General features: G+C 34.9%; 4 protein-coding genes across 6 annotated transcripts in view; 3 read left to right on the plus strand and 1 right to left on the minus strand.

The window, feature by feature from the left end:
* LOC144478273 (dynein axonemal heavy chain 1) overlaps positions 1 to 635 on the plus strand; it is a 95,119-nt gene extending 94,484 nt beyond the window's left edge. The window contains 2 exon segments of the mRNA XM_078196041.1: positions 189 to 312; positions 395 to 635. Of these exon segments, the coding sequence (XP_078052167.1) occupies positions 189 to 312; positions 395 to 609 (339 nt within the window). The 3' untranslated portion in view covers positions 610 to 635.
* A 1,138-nt stretch (positions 636 to 1,773) lies between these two features.
* On the plus strand, positions 1,774 to 3,974 carry LOC144478562 (uncharacterized). The gene is made up of 5 exons (XM_078196583.1): positions 1,774 to 1,837; positions 2,724 to 2,887; positions 2,972 to 3,128; positions 3,204 to 3,689; positions 3,838 to 3,974. The coding sequence occupies exons 2-5, from the start codon at positions 2,743 to 2,745 to the stop codon at positions 3,962 to 3,964; spliced, it is 915 nt and encodes a 304-aa protein (XP_078052709.1). The 5' UTR covers positions 1,774 to 1,837; positions 2,724 to 2,742; the 3' UTR covers positions 3,965 to 3,974.
* A 294-nt stretch (positions 3,975 to 4,268) lies between these two features.
* On the plus strand, positions 4,269 to 10,157 carry LOC144478548 (gamma-tubulin complex component 2). 2 transcript variants are annotated; one of them, XM_078196562.1, is made up of 19 exons: positions 4,269 to 4,409; positions 4,526 to 4,727; positions 4,805 to 4,975; positions 5,052 to 5,196; positions 5,268 to 5,439; positions 5,506 to 5,649; positions 5,726 to 5,880; positions 5,952 to 6,080; positions 6,139 to 6,315; positions 6,384 to 6,558; positions 6,640 to 6,833; positions 6,905 to 7,115; positions 7,190 to 7,358; positions 7,423 to 7,597; positions 7,674 to 7,817; positions 8,205 to 8,282; positions 9,379 to 9,539; positions 9,609 to 9,769; positions 10,057 to 10,157. In XM_078196562.1, exons 2-18 carry the CDS (start codon positions 4,675 to 4,677, stop codon positions 9,691 to 9,693), a joined length of 2,538 nt encoding a protein of 845 aa, XP_078052688.1. In that variant the 5' UTR covers positions 4,269 to 4,409; positions 4,526 to 4,674; the 3' UTR covers positions 9,694 to 9,769; positions 10,057 to 10,157. The 2 variants fall into 2 exon arrangements, with proteins under 2 accessions (XP_078052688.1, XP_078052689.1); XM_078196563.1 differs by lacking the exons at positions 8,205 to 8,282; positions 10,057 to 10,157 and having other exon boundaries at positions 9,609 to 9,739.
* Positions 10,158 to 10,344: 187 nt separating this feature from the next.
* Pain (transient receptor potential cation channel family member painless) lies at positions 10,345 to 13,802 on the minus strand. 2 transcript variants are annotated; one of them, XM_078196561.1, is made up of 5 exons: positions 13,680 to 13,802; positions 13,170 to 13,353; positions 12,746 to 13,094; positions 11,927 to 12,665; positions 10,345 to 11,839 (listed from the first exon to the last, which is right to left on the minus strand). In XM_078196561.1, the coding sequence occupies exons 3-5, from the start codon at positions 13,091 to 13,093 to the stop codon at positions 10,359 to 10,361; spliced, it is 2,568 nt and encodes an 855-aa protein (XP_078052687.1). In that variant the 5' UTR covers position 13,094; positions 13,170 to 13,353; positions 13,680 to 13,802; the 3' UTR covers positions 10,345 to 10,358. The 2 variants fall into 2 exon arrangements, with proteins under 2 accessions (XP_078052687.1, XP_078052686.1); XM_078196560.1 differs by having other exon boundaries at positions 12,746 to 13,097.
* Between the last annotated feature and the right edge of the window lie 915 nt (positions 13,803 to 14,717).

Here is a 14,717-nt window from a genome sequence, read left to right on the forward strand (position 1 = left end):
CGCTCCAACGTTTTGAGTATTTGAAACGAATATATTTGTGAACAGAATCGAATAATTTGAACCTTGCATTTTGATTATTCAAATACTCGAACAAATATCTCAATCCTTAAATTCTGAATTTTTAACTTTGAACGATATTTTTCAATTTATATACTCGCGAGTATGTTTAATTGTGTTAAATGTTACAGGTGCTGAACGCCAAGCCAAAACAAAGGCCACCGGATGGCTGCGTGATCTATGGTCTGTTCCTTGAAGGCTGTCGTTGGAATGTCGATCATTTGGACGAATCCCACCCCAAGGAGCTGTACACTAGTATTACACCTTTATAGCCTAGCGATTATGTTCGCATTCTTTCATAAAATCAATCGGTTCACTCGCCGTTCGTCTATCGCAGACATGCCCCCAATATTATTGTTGCCGGAGATGAATCATCGGCAGCCGCCAAGGATTTATACCTGTCCCGTTTACAAAACCATTATCAGGGCAGGAACGCTAAGCACAACAGGACACTCGACCAATTTCGTTCTGCCCATGGAGATACCGAGCAGAAAATCGCAGGCACACTGGATCAAACGAGGAGTTGCTCTGATATGTGCTTTGAACTATTAATATAGTCTTTGTTTCACTCCTTTATGGGCTTTGTAAATAGATCCCTTCGATAATTTAGTTTACTATGTCGTTTTAAATATAATCCTGAATGTCGATTCTTCGATATGTGAAATAAATTCCTGAATAGACTCGTATTAATTATAACATTTTAATTAATCGTATTTCATTATAACAATGCAATTGTCCATTGTAACAACGTAATTGTTCTTTGTACCAAATGGAAAATTGAGTAAACATATCTTCATTGTGGAGCTGGTTTCTATTCATCATTTTCGTACAACGTCGGATCCTTTCTTACCGATTTTTTGTAAGCCTTAGGAGCCCATATCATGCACCAAATCCCAGAAACAATAGCTGGAATAGGAATAATAGAGGATGTACCGAATTGACGTTTAGTGTTACAATATCTTTTTGTACGACGAGAAACATATAATTAATTAATTCCTTCTTCCTCGAAGAACTAAAAATCTCATGATGGACAACCCTAGAAGTTACAATACCTGGTAACCCCTGAAGGGTACATTTCGTTACGCCCCGAATTCCAGTTGGCACGGACCGCGACAGAAAATGTATCCAGCATTTTTGTTCGAACGCTGTCAATGTGTAATACACAACGCCGCGTATCTTAACTGGTATATGACCAAATTCAAGCGCCATGATGTGCGATTTTTCAAGGTGCTACCGACAGGCTACAGGAAATTATGAAGGCTACAGAAAACAACGAAATGCACAAAAAGTTCAGTCTATTGTTCAGTCTCCAACACAAACCAGTATTTTCTAGACTCTAGTCTAGACTTGCAATAAATTGGTAACATGAAATTTTTAAAACAACACCATTTTTGCATTGAGGACAAGGTGTGTGGAAAACAATATGAAATCTGCAATTTTAGGAATTAATAATATATTTTAAGCGCATAGAAATATATAGAAGACTCTGTAGCACTTGTATCATATAGTCAAAGTTTATTTATTTTTGCAAATACGGAAAACAGATGATTCTTACCGCATTTATTATAAGCTATAATTTAAAATTCGGCAAAATCAGTTGCTATTTGAATGGTAGTGGTGCCTCTTGTGGCAAAATCAAACAGCTCGATTCGCGCAGCGCCAATTAGTAAATAGCAGAGCGTTGAAACTACTAGTTAAACAGTAGCGCCACTAGTGGTCTAACTTATAAGTTCTGTTTTGGTTAGCAGTTTCAGCGTTTTGCCAGCTACTAATTGGTGCCGTACGAACCCTTACAAAAAGCTTTTTGTTTGCGTCATAAACAACGCTACCTTTATTCAAGAAGGAACTAATTTCTGCCGAATCGCAAACATAGGATCCGTACCCACATTATATCTTATAAGCTTTTCTATCTCAGCTTTCTAGAGTTTTAAAACCCTATTATTATTTCATGTCGAACTCAGCATATCTGATAGTTGACGATAACTGATACGTTAGTAAGAAGCGAATATTTCGAATATATTTCTTTTCTACTACGAGCGCTGATTATTATTTTTATTATATTATTATTTGGAGGCAAGTGACATATATGGCCTGAATATTTAAATGATAGAAATAGTATTTATGAAACATATAGTACAGAACTACGACATAAAGTGTTATTATTTTTATGAATGGTTGAGTAATCATATCTACTAATTATATAATTATTAAAAGTAATTGCTCAACTGTCCTTGAAAATAATTACACTATATCGTATTTCTATAACAATATATGTTTCATAAATACTGTTTCCACTACTTAAATATTCTTGTCATACATGTTTATTAACTTCTAATAATATTCAGTACTCGCAGTAGAAATAAAACATACAGGATATTCTCTTCTTACTAAATACCATTTTTCTTAAACTATCAGTAATTGGACTAGACTCTAGAGTCTTCCAAAGCTGAGACAGAAAAGTCTATAAGATGCAATGTCTATAAAGGATCTTAAGTTTATGGCCGAAGGCAGCAAGGATCAAACATTCAAAATAAAGCCGCGCAACAACGATTAAAGACTAAACCGGGAAACGCTAATTTCACTGAAATGCTTTAAAGAATGATCTTTGGAAGACAAATTTTACGCTTATATTTTATAATTTTATAAGGCGTCACTTTTGTGTACAGTGCACTGCAGTGGCTAACAATGACAGGACAAGGGACGTTTATGAATTCTTCGAATTCATTTTTACGAGATATGAATAATGAATTGAGAAGAGCCATTTTCTCTAATAATTTTAAGAACAGTGACGAACCATCTCCAGCATCAGATATACAGAAACTAAGTTCTAGTAAATTTTTGTATTTTTGCATATTATATAAATGATACAATTTTAATAACTATTAATTGGATCAATTGATTGCTTTGTTTATAGATATAATATTTTCTGATAATATTACCAGAAAAAGTTTACTTCATGAACGAAATGTTAAGAATAGATCAAACGGCGATTATAATATCGTTAACGATGATGATGTTGACGACGAATTTTTCGAGAAAATTAAGCTCAACATTGACAGAAATCTTTCATTGTAAGAACATGTGTCATTGTTTTAATATATTGATAAATGTTAATTATATCGTTTAACATACTTTTTTAAATGCAGGCAATCAATAGAAAATTACAAGTCTAACTGTATTCAACAAAATCATTTTTCATTAAGGAATAAAAGACCCGTAATTGATGACGAAACACTAAATGTTATTAAGAGATTTAAAAAAGATACAAATGCATATCATACAAATTTTATTAAGACACCAACTAATATAAATACCAGTCAGTCTAATTCTTTTATTGGCACTACCATGAAAAAAATTCCTGAAAAGAAACAAAGTTATCCTTCGGAATTATCAACAAATATAAATGCCCAACAGTCTGATCCTTTTATTGACACTACCATGAGAGAAATACCTAATAAGAAGCAAAGGTATCCTTGGAAATCATCAACAAGTATAAATGATACTGAAAATTGTGTGAAACAACAAAATGCTACAAAATGTGTTTGTAATGTACCAACAAATATAAATAATGGTGGAAATATCCTGAAACAACAAAACATATTTACATCTGATGTTATAAATACACACATTAGGTACTATTACATCACTGTTTGCATGTTACATTCTTTTAAAAATTAAATTCATGTATAATAATTAACTAAAATATTAGGTTGTATCATAAATAATTCCCGGAATGTTGAGACTCTACCTAATATTTGGTACACATATTCACGATTTCAGAAATCCTGATAAATGTGGGTGTAAAATGAATACGAAGATAAAACAGGATATTTTACCACTGCTTGAAACGGAAACAACAGTCGTTCGCACAAAACGAATTTTTTTTTATGCAACATCATACATATAGCATCTTCGAGCGAAAATAATTAAAATTTAATAACTCTAGAAATTAAAGTTTTACATAATCCTAAATAAGATGATGTTTTAAGACTAAGAAAGATGTTTATTTTCTATAATATCATCAAATTTATTGTAATAAAATCATTAAATGATACGAATTAAATTGTACTAATTATTTGTAAGAACAACGAAATATATAATTAATGTTGTATAATAGACTGTGTATTTGTGTATATGTATATGTATTCAAATAATTTGACATCAGTTAGTTTTATAGTAGTTTTAAACAAGGGCGCGTCGTTCGTTTAAATCAGACCGGCATGTTGGGCATCAAAAGTTTCAAACAATCTCAAGTCAGTGACTGCTGTTTATGATGAGTGTTTTTATATATGCATATGTACTACCAATATTTATGTTAATATAGATATTAATTGAATTATTTTCTGCTGAAGGTAATTATGTAGTTTGTCCAATGTTCCTTTAGAATGCCAATGCCAATATCTTTATACATAACCTAGCTTAGTATATAATTTCTAACCAAATGCGTTTACCTTATTTTTCAATGTAGAAAAGCGTGCGGACAGATTCAACGAACGATTTCTGCGTAAAGGCATTGTTCGAATATACCTATGGTATCAGCAACTTCAAATGCAATCAGAGTATCATAAAAAATTGTTTATGTCAACTATGTAATAGTTGTTATTTAGTACAAAAGCCATGAGTGAATTTAAATTACATCATTTAGTGATTGAACTAATAGGACTGTTAGGGTAAGCAATAATGAAATATTTATAACAAAGATATATGTTATAGTATATATATTTAAGAATTATATATTGATCTGTAGGTCAACTTCTGCACCTGAGAAGCATGTGGAAAGATTGCAAAAAGAGGGTATACCAACAAGTGCAAGTGCTTTAACTATAGTAGCATCACAAAGTTGCATTCGTAATTTGGCGAAAAGTTCTCCTGTTCCTGAACTTTTTGTTCAAAAATATGAAGAATTGAAAGCAAAAAAGTTGGTATCACTATCTGACTATTCTTTGATTTGAACTAAATTCATTTTATTAACACGCATGTTTATGGCTTCTCAGGATAGATCTATTAGGTTTATTTGCACAAGTCTTGGAACTTATATCTGAAGATAAAGATTTAAAAAGTTATTTGGCCAAACAAGCAACTACATTAACTTCGACTTCAAGCAAAAATGCTGCTATCACCACAAAAGACTTACCACAGGTTGAATTTTTTTCTGTAAAATTAATATAACTTTTTCACTGGTTTATTTATTATTTATATTTACACTATAGATTTGTAAAAACGTGATTAAAGCTGCTGTAGAAGGAGAAAAGAAGTTAACTCAACAAGTAAATGCGATTGTAAAGAAAACAGAACCATCAGGGGTGAAACATTATTGGGCTCATGAGAGACCACGAATGAGTTGGGACTTCTATAATGAACCAAATATTTCACCATGTCAAAGTAAGATTTTGTTCAAGCTAATATTGAAACACTAGTAGATGGCTCACTAAATAAAAGCTTTTACAGAGGTTGTACCTACTGTGTCTCAGGAATCTATTTTGCTTTGGGATATTCTGAACTGTCTGAAGGGTATAGATGGATCTTACATTGTTTCTGAACCTTTAACTAGTCCATATGCAGTGAAAACATTCAAAATATCCCCAGATGTCTGTAAGGAGCATTAGCATAATTTATTCCTATTGTATAGAACGTCAAATATTATAATTTTATATGATCTTATTTATAGGTATATCGTACAAGCAAATGACGCAGCAAATATTACCTCTTGCTTCTCATTATTCCATGACAGCTAGATTTGTCGAAGAAAAAGTCATATCGGAAGATGGTCAAGTTAATCATGCCTTAAGAGGAGCTATAAGAAGTCTGTTAAAAGATTATTTAGTAGGTGTTCCATCTAAGTTTTAATTCACACATTTGATCGATATACTGACAAATAATTAAATACTTTTTAGTTATTTGTTGTACAATTGGAAATGGAGCACATTCGTGGTAAATTGAATTTGCAGAAATTGTGGTTCTTCATACAGCCTACTATAATCGCAATGTCTGTTCTCTTCCAAATAACATCCACGATATGTAAAGTGAGTTCTTTATAATTTTTTTTTATAAATGGTTGTATAATACAATGGTTTATTTCAGGCGAATGCAAAAGGTGGAAAGGTACTCAGTCTTTTACACGAGCAAGCAAATAATATAAGTGGTGAGGCAAAGTTCAAAGAACTATGCACGTTTCTGATACAAACGGCAAGCGTACCTTATATGCAAATACTTGAAAAATGGGTATACAAAGGTGTAATATGCGATCCATACGAAGAGGTAAATACAGTCTATTCATTAGCTTCATTTGTCCAGAGTATATTAAATAATCTTTTTGTATTTTATAGTTTTTTGTGGAGGATAACGAATTAATTCATAGGGAGGAACTACCAGTAGATTATTCCGCGGATTATTGGGAAAAGAGGTACACTATGAGGTCAGAGAGAATCCCCACGTTCCTTAATGATCAGGCAAACACTATTTTAAGAACTGGGAAATACTTTAATGTAATTCGACAATGTGGTATGTAATGTTTTGCGAATATATGTATAGAGTAATTCCTATACATATGTAGACAGAAGTATCATCAATGTAAGTTTATAGGTAAGACTGTTCAGTGGGGAAAACAAGAACCTCTTATCTATCAGCATCAAGGTCAGAAATATATTGCCACTATCGATAGAGCATATTCTGAAGCTGCGAAAACTTTATTAGAGGTCCTTATACACGAAAGCGATTTAATGGGGCGGCTTCGTAGTGTAAAAAGTTATTTTCTTCTTGCCCAAGGTGATTTTGTGGTAAGTTCTCTCAAATAGCTATATATTACATTTTAGAAAATTCTCTACAAGGATTTATAATTTAATTATAGGTACAATTTTTAAATTTGTGTGAAGCAGAATTAAATAAAAATATGTACGATATCGTGACCCATCGTTTGGCCTCTCTTCTGGAAGTTGCGTTACGAATGTCTACTGCGGATTCAGATCCGTACAAAGATGATTTGAAACCTGAACTTTTACCATACGATCTTCAATTTCAAATGTTTAGGATACTTTCCATCCAAACCAGAGAAGAGGAAGGTAGATTCTATTAACATTCCTACTTCTTTATTGAAATTGCTAACATTAATGTACAACCAGACACTTTTTTACAGAGTATTGCTTTAAAAATGATAAAACTTTAACTGGTTTGGAAGCATTTGTGTTCAACTACGACGTCAAGTGGCCTGTTTCCTTAATACTCAATAGAAAAGCAATCGCTTGTTATCAGATGTTGTTCAGGCACTTGTTTTACTGCAAGTACATTGAAAGACGTTTATGCAGGTTGGTATAACAATTTTATAATCATTTAATTGTTAATTTCAATCGAACATTTATTTGATATCAGAGTATGGGTTAGCAATAAAATTGCCAAAACTTTTACCCACAACGTGGCGATGTCTTATAGAAAAGCATTTTCATTGCGTCAACGAATGCTCGATTGTATTCAGCATCTGGCGTACTACATGATGGTTGAAGTAATAGAGCCAAATTGGCTGACGTTCATAAATAAAATGAGTAAAGTATGATCAGCTTTTAGAAGCATAATTTTAATTCCGAAAGATATTTAAATCTTCCACTACTAAAACTTCAAACTAGGTCAGTAATGTGGATGACGTCCTCAGTGTACATCAGGATTTGCAAGACAGTTATTTGAAAGAATGCATGTTGACCGACCCAGATCTTCTTGCCTGCATTACGGACATATGCGCCGCTTGTATCGATTTTTGCGATTTCATGGAGGTGAGCACTTATTACTTAATTAGTAAACGAATGAATATGCACAGGTAACTGAACGTTTATACAGTCGTGCATACGGTACACATACATACACTAAATAAGGATCAAACACTTTTCCTGAGTTGCATCCTTTGCTTTGATTTCAATCCCTACAATTGCTTTTATTAATTAATATAATACAACATAGATACTTCAGGTGTTTTAAACTTAATACACAGATGATTATCGAAGAATTTTTCGTTAAATGTTCCGAATTTAATAGTTGAGTAATTAAATTCTTTTTATCGTGATCTAGTTCTGATGCAATGTTTTCTCTGTTAAATATTATAAAACAAGAAAAACGTGACAATTAGTAGTAAATTGAACGTTAATTTTTTTACTAATGTTAAGCGTATGAGCCCATACTACATTGACGCCGAATTGACGTCCATGATTGGCGCCTATCAGGAAGATGTCTATGATTCTGAGGTATATTCTAAAAGTTCTAACTCCGCTTTCATGCATTTTACGTAGTTATTAGAATCATAAAGCTTTTCTTTTTTAGTGAACAATATATAGAATCGATATAGATGTCATATTACCTGTTCACAGTGAGAATATTTTCTCAAATTCGCATGGGAATTTGTACATACAATATTTGAACATTATGGATTCATTGATAAAATAACTTTTCGGTATGTTAGTAATTTATGAATAATACGGATTGAATGAACGTAAACGTTTAATAAATTTCGTTGAGACAATATAAACATTATTCATAAACTATCAACATATGTATAGGAAAAACATACTTTAATTATTATTAACAATTGCATTGAGAACATAGACGGATATAAGCTAATATTTTCGTACTATATTTTCGAATTAAATTACGTGGTTCATGTACACGCTATACACGTATTTAACAACACAATTAAGATTAACAACACGAATAAAATCCACGATGTACATACTACTAAGATGTAAAGATATTCAGTAAAAGTTACTCACAAATATTTTAACAAATGTTGCAAGCATAATAGAGTCCATACTATTAGAAATATAAAATATTCTGATCTGTAGATGCGTAATGTTTCTGTTAGATTAAAAAATTTTATGTTTAAATATGTAGCAATATTCTACTTTTTAGTGTAGCATGCAAATTTCGTATTAAATGTGAATATATATTGCGATGTAATTTATGATATGTTCTCAAGTGTATTTTTTATTTATTTGAAGTCACACTTCAATGTTTATATTCGGTATTCAAATATCATTCAAATTTAGCATGGTACTCGATTTATGCGTTTAAACATTTTATTATATAGTTGTATTTATAGCGATAGCGTGATCTCATTTTTACATTGCAGGTACGTGAAATTCAAGCAATAAGATGCATTCGCTTTTACAAATTTTTAGCTTTCCATCCACATGTATACGTCAGTGACACATTTCAGATATCATTGTGTACATTACATTCATTTTTAATAATGTATGCTTCTCAATCATAGTTCCACAAGGGGTCCATTAGAACGTATCAAATGAAACTTAAATATAATCAGTTTATTTCTGTCTATTTTATTAGAATGAAAATGGAGACACATTGAAAGAGAATGCAGGAAGCTTTGAAGAAACAATTGTATCGCTGGACGATAAGTTTACGCAAGTATTAACACGTCTTCTGGACAGAATCTGTGATCTAGGAACTGAAAACAATAATGAAAAACTGTTGAACGTATTCTGTAGGTGAGTTATTGATTAACAAATGTTAAGATTTGATAACCAGATTGACATGGATCTAAAATTTCTTTTCAGGCTAGATTTTAATCTATTTTATACCGACATTTTAATACGGCGTGGAAAGGAGAAGGTAACCACTCAAGAGGAGGTCTCTGGTTGACTGTTAAATATTTATTCACATTAAAATTAGTTTATAAACGCACATGCATATACATAATTGCATCACGAATGAAATAGTAAGTGGCATCGAGTAATTATATATAGCGAAATTTCGTACTTGAAACAAATGTAGTTCAATTTGTTACCGTTAATAGTTAAATTGTTCTATTTATTTGTAGAACGCATTGTGAAATTATCACGATCGATTCACAGTCACGTATACAAATGAATGTAATGCGTTAGTCATCCAAATTTTATATCAACTAATGGCACTGCGATAAATTCAATGCATACAACTTATTTACCACTAAATTTTAATGAAATTTAAATATTTAATTCGATAAAGTGATTGCTTTGTTTACAGGCTGGAGTATAAAATTCTTTAAATAATTTAATCATAAGTATAAAAATCCTCGAACATCTTAATTATAAATCAACAAACTATAAACATCATTTAAAGTCGACGATTATAGATAATCTTTTGTAAAGCTAAATAGTTTAACTAGAATTGAGAACAATAGCGTAGCTACTGCGAAATGATATCACTTTTCTATTTTTCTATTTTATCGGCATCAATGCTGATGAAACAATCTATCATTGAACATCAATGATCCTTGGCACTTGTATGTAAAATAGTTAGAAAAATACATATATAGCTGAAAGTTTTCAAGAAGAAGTGTTGTCATCTCTTCTAACATTAACGTTATTATTGTCGAGACCCTGCCTCAGCGCATTCAGAGAAATATCGATCGAAGCCAGCTTTTCTTTCATTTTGTCTAATTCACCGATGATCCTTTCAGTGTCCGATTCCCGATTTCTCCTTGAAAGAAGCTCCCTAGCTCGTTTGATAATACCGGAGTCCATCCTAGTACTATTGTAGAGCTCAATGTTAAGCTTACCTTTCTTTAAATACTCCGGGAACACAAGAACCTGCTTTGCAAGAGAAGCAAGAGGTTTGTTTCGCCAGTTGCAAAGACAGTAATGCGATAGACAGCAATGCGGTGTATGATCGTAGACCGTGCTGATTACTGTATTTTCAACATAAGAGATCAACCTGATTCTGGAAATCAGGCCAACCAACTCAGCCTTACCAAGAATCTCGGTTGTGTCGTTTACCGCCAGACCATTTAGGAGATTGAGCAGCACTATAGCGATTAAAAAAACGAATAAAACGAAAACTAGATGGCTCATGTACGGATAAGACTTGAATGGTATTTCGTCTGCATCGAATTCGCCGGTGAGCATGATAATAGTCTTGAACATTGACTGACCGAGGTCGAGGAAGTTCTCGTTGTGCTGGAATAGGACGAAGAAGGCTAATGCGAATGCAAAAATGAGGAGCGCGTAAACGGCCAAAAACCGCAGGAACTTCCAAGATACCGTCTTGAATATTTCAATATCCGCGGACAACCAAGAGTACTGGCCCATCATAACCACCAGCTGCCAAGCGGACAACAGTGTCACTGGAGCAGCCAAGCTAACAGGACCCACATCGTATAGTACTAAGAACTCAAGGATCACCAACACCAATTCGGACCAGTTCCCAAAATTCAATATGTAACAGCACGGTGACATGACTAGCTGAGACAGTTTCCAAAACGCAAGGATTGCCAGGACGATGCTGGCAAGTGTTCTGAAAATTATAACAGAGAATGGTGCCACTGGTACCGCATCGTCTGTGTTAGATTTGGTAAATGTTTTTGTCCTCGCTGCACCAATGATATAGGCATTCAGTAGAACGTAGAGAAGCAAATGGAAAGCGAAGCTCGCACGGAGGACGAGACGTATTCTCTGCCACTTCAGATAGATAAACGACGAGAGCAAGGGATGCTTCAATAGATGTTTCAAACCTGTATTACCGGCGATATACTGAAAGAGGTCCATCTCTCGTCTATGTTGTTTCAAATCAGTATTGTGAGGGTTCAAACATTTATAGTCGAACTCTATTAGATACTCGTTTGTCTGTTCTCTTCTGGCTTGAATAGAATCGTCAAAGTATTGAGACAGTGTGGACGCGGATATGTCAGCAACTGCTGGCGAGCCGAATGCGTTCACATGTCCAATGTAGCTTCCCTTTGCCAGCAGCATCATCACCGCTTCGCGACTGTCTGCTCGGGCCGCATAGTGCAGAGGAGTATTTCCTTTTTCTAGAATAAAATAATAAGTTCTAAGCCATCGTCATCGGTACATATTAATGTCCAAAATTCGAGAAAACTGTAAAAGATTATTTTTACCATCGGTGCAACGAACGTTCACTTGATCCCTTTCTAGGACCAATCTAAGACATTCGAGGCGATTCAACATGTCCTGCGAACCACCACTGCCGGGGATTCCCAGTTCGATACAAACGGTGAATAGCAGTCTGTTAGCAGCCTCAACGTCCATATCAGTGAAGTTGTTAAGTAACAGACGGAGAATGTGGGGTGAGTTCTTCTGAATTGCTATGTCTGCGGCTTTCTCTAAGTTGTAATTGGCTGGTCGTCTCTTGAGTAATTCGGAGATCGCGGTCTCAAAGTTTCGCTGGGCGGCCATCGCGATTAAAATCTGAGCATCGATCTCCGCATTATTCGAAATCTTTTTTAGACATTCCAAGAAACTTTTCTCGTCGTTCGCGGTCAAGTGGTACTTGAGAAGGTTCACATCCGGACGTCTATCTACAGGGGGTGGTAGCAATAGATCCGGTAGTAGTTTCTTTAGAACATCCCTCGTAGTCTCTTTGTTGTAATCTTTGTAGCTGTCTATGTCTGGAGCGAGTGTCGCTTTATCGAAGATCAATTCCACCATAGCTCTTTGCTTCCTCATAGCCGCCATATGTAGCGGTGTCAGACCTTTGCTGTTGACCACATTCGGACTAGCCCCCTTCTCCAATAGTAGTCTCGCGCATACCAGGTTGTTATTACTCACTGCTATGTGTAGAGCAGTTTGAAAAGCAGCTTGCAGATTGGGATTGATCATAGGATCCTCCAACAACACCTGTCGATAACAATGTATCCTTAATAGGATTGTGAAACGTTTAAAGCTGTCCTAGTATTAACTTTGAATATGTGACGTACCCGTAGAACATTCTCGTGATTTTGTTCCGTGGCGTAGTGGATTGCGGCACAGTTCGCATCTTCGTTGATCCTGTTCACGTTGGCCCCTTTCTCCAAGAGAATTGGAACAAATTCCGAAAGACCTTCCATGCAGGCGATGTCCAAACAAGTCTCTCCTGGTTCGCCGGGGAACACGCGGTTTACATCGATACCGCTTTTCGAGATTTGCTCGAGCAGACTTGTGAAGAGTTTAATGTTCCTCGATTGCAGACTGTCCAAAAGCTGTTCTTGTAGCAGTCTAGTTCTCGTGAGAGACGAACGGTAGTCACGCAACAGATGCATCTGCAGCAACTCATCCTCTGGGTCCATTCTTCTGAAAAATAAATTTTTTAAACATTTAAAATTTTTAGATGTCGAATAGAGAAATGAAAAGAAAATGATTTACCTGGTAATTCGGAGATGTTAGATTTCAGTGATTACCGTGACTGCGTATCGTTCGATATAGGCGTGGAAGAAACGTTGTCCGGATGCGTTTCCTGTTGTCAACGCTGGCTCGTGTTCGAGTGAATAGGAATGCCGACGGTAGTCAGTTTGCAGCGAGTTTCTGTGCGACCGCGCGTTCTTAGCACCTGTAGGATATCAAATCTCTATTAAGTAATTCAATCGGTTTGCGATATTCGAGGTATATAATAGATAGTAGTAACCGGAACAATGATCTTATCTATTTTTAATTCAGCTTAGCGATTTCATCGTCGTAAAATATCCACGGAATTAATGATACGCCTGTATTCAAACGTTGAAAGAAACGTGACTAATATCCAAAATAATTTCTAATTACTATGACATCCGTGCGAGCACGATCAACTTGTTGCACGGATCGTATATAGCGAATATTCAGTGATCCCTACGATCGATGGAATCGCTGAAATTACGGATGACAAATTTTGGATCTCACCATCGATCACTTTTCTATCCGAAAGCAGAACGATTCGACTTGGTTGTACATTACAACTTCTCGCACGACTCAATGAGCCACTCTGCTGACCGGTTCTCACAATCGTGATGTCAGCATGGTAAGAGAGGGGCACTATTAAATGTCCGACAGTGTTCTGAACGCCGCTCCGCTCTCGACAGCGCGTCTGTACGAATTAATACGCCTCCGCCCCGCTGTACTGACGCATAACGTATCATATGGCTTTCAGAAGCTGAGTAAAACAAATTTATGCGGTCTAATACACTTGGATGTGACGTAATACAATTATGTGATAGAATTTCATTGGAACAAAATAAATTTGCTATGTATTATTTTACATTACGCGCGTCGCAATACATTTCATTTTAGTGCAAAATATTGTATTCAACTGGAGACAGATATTCATGTTGGTCCATTTAAAACGAGCTTGCTTTGTGCTTGAAGTCGGAAACTACTCGTTAACGGATTCGAAGGTAATACAAGCCTATTTAGAATGTCTCTGTTACAAGCTTGACTATTTTCTTTCTTGAACAGCCTTAAGCGTTTAAACTGCAAACAGAGAACTGTACTGATTTTTATCTTTTGATAATCGAGGGACAAATAGGTATGTCCTTTGTGAAAATGCTAATCAGAAGAGCATGGTAACATCGGAAGTTCATTTGATGCATTTTCTTTGATTTAAAATCAATTAACGCTTTACCTAGGGTTTTCAAAACTTTCAGAGCATGATCAGAAGCGGAAACCGACCTTGCATTCGCTTTCTCGTCATTATTCACGAGAACATAAGCCCCTAAATTTAGCTGGCTGTTCCTCCGGGCACAGGACGCAACAAGGTCGAAAGTCCAGTGTCGAGGATTGCTACCAAGACCGTTGGGGTGTGTGGGTTGTGAAATCAAGAGTTCCGAATAAGGGAGCCAAGGCGATACGTTTGCGATGTCATCTCCGATTTATCTTTACTTGTACAGACCTCTCTTCTCAAACGTATACCAATAAAGACAATTTTGTACACTCAAATATTCT

Source organism: Augochlora pura, chromosome 2 (assembly GCF_028453695.1).
Source record: "Augochlora pura isolate Apur16 chromosome 2, APUR_v2.2.1, whole genome shotgun sequence".
Lineage (NCBI taxonomy): Eukaryota > Metazoa > Arthropoda > Insecta > Hymenoptera > Halictidae > Augochlora > Augochlora pura.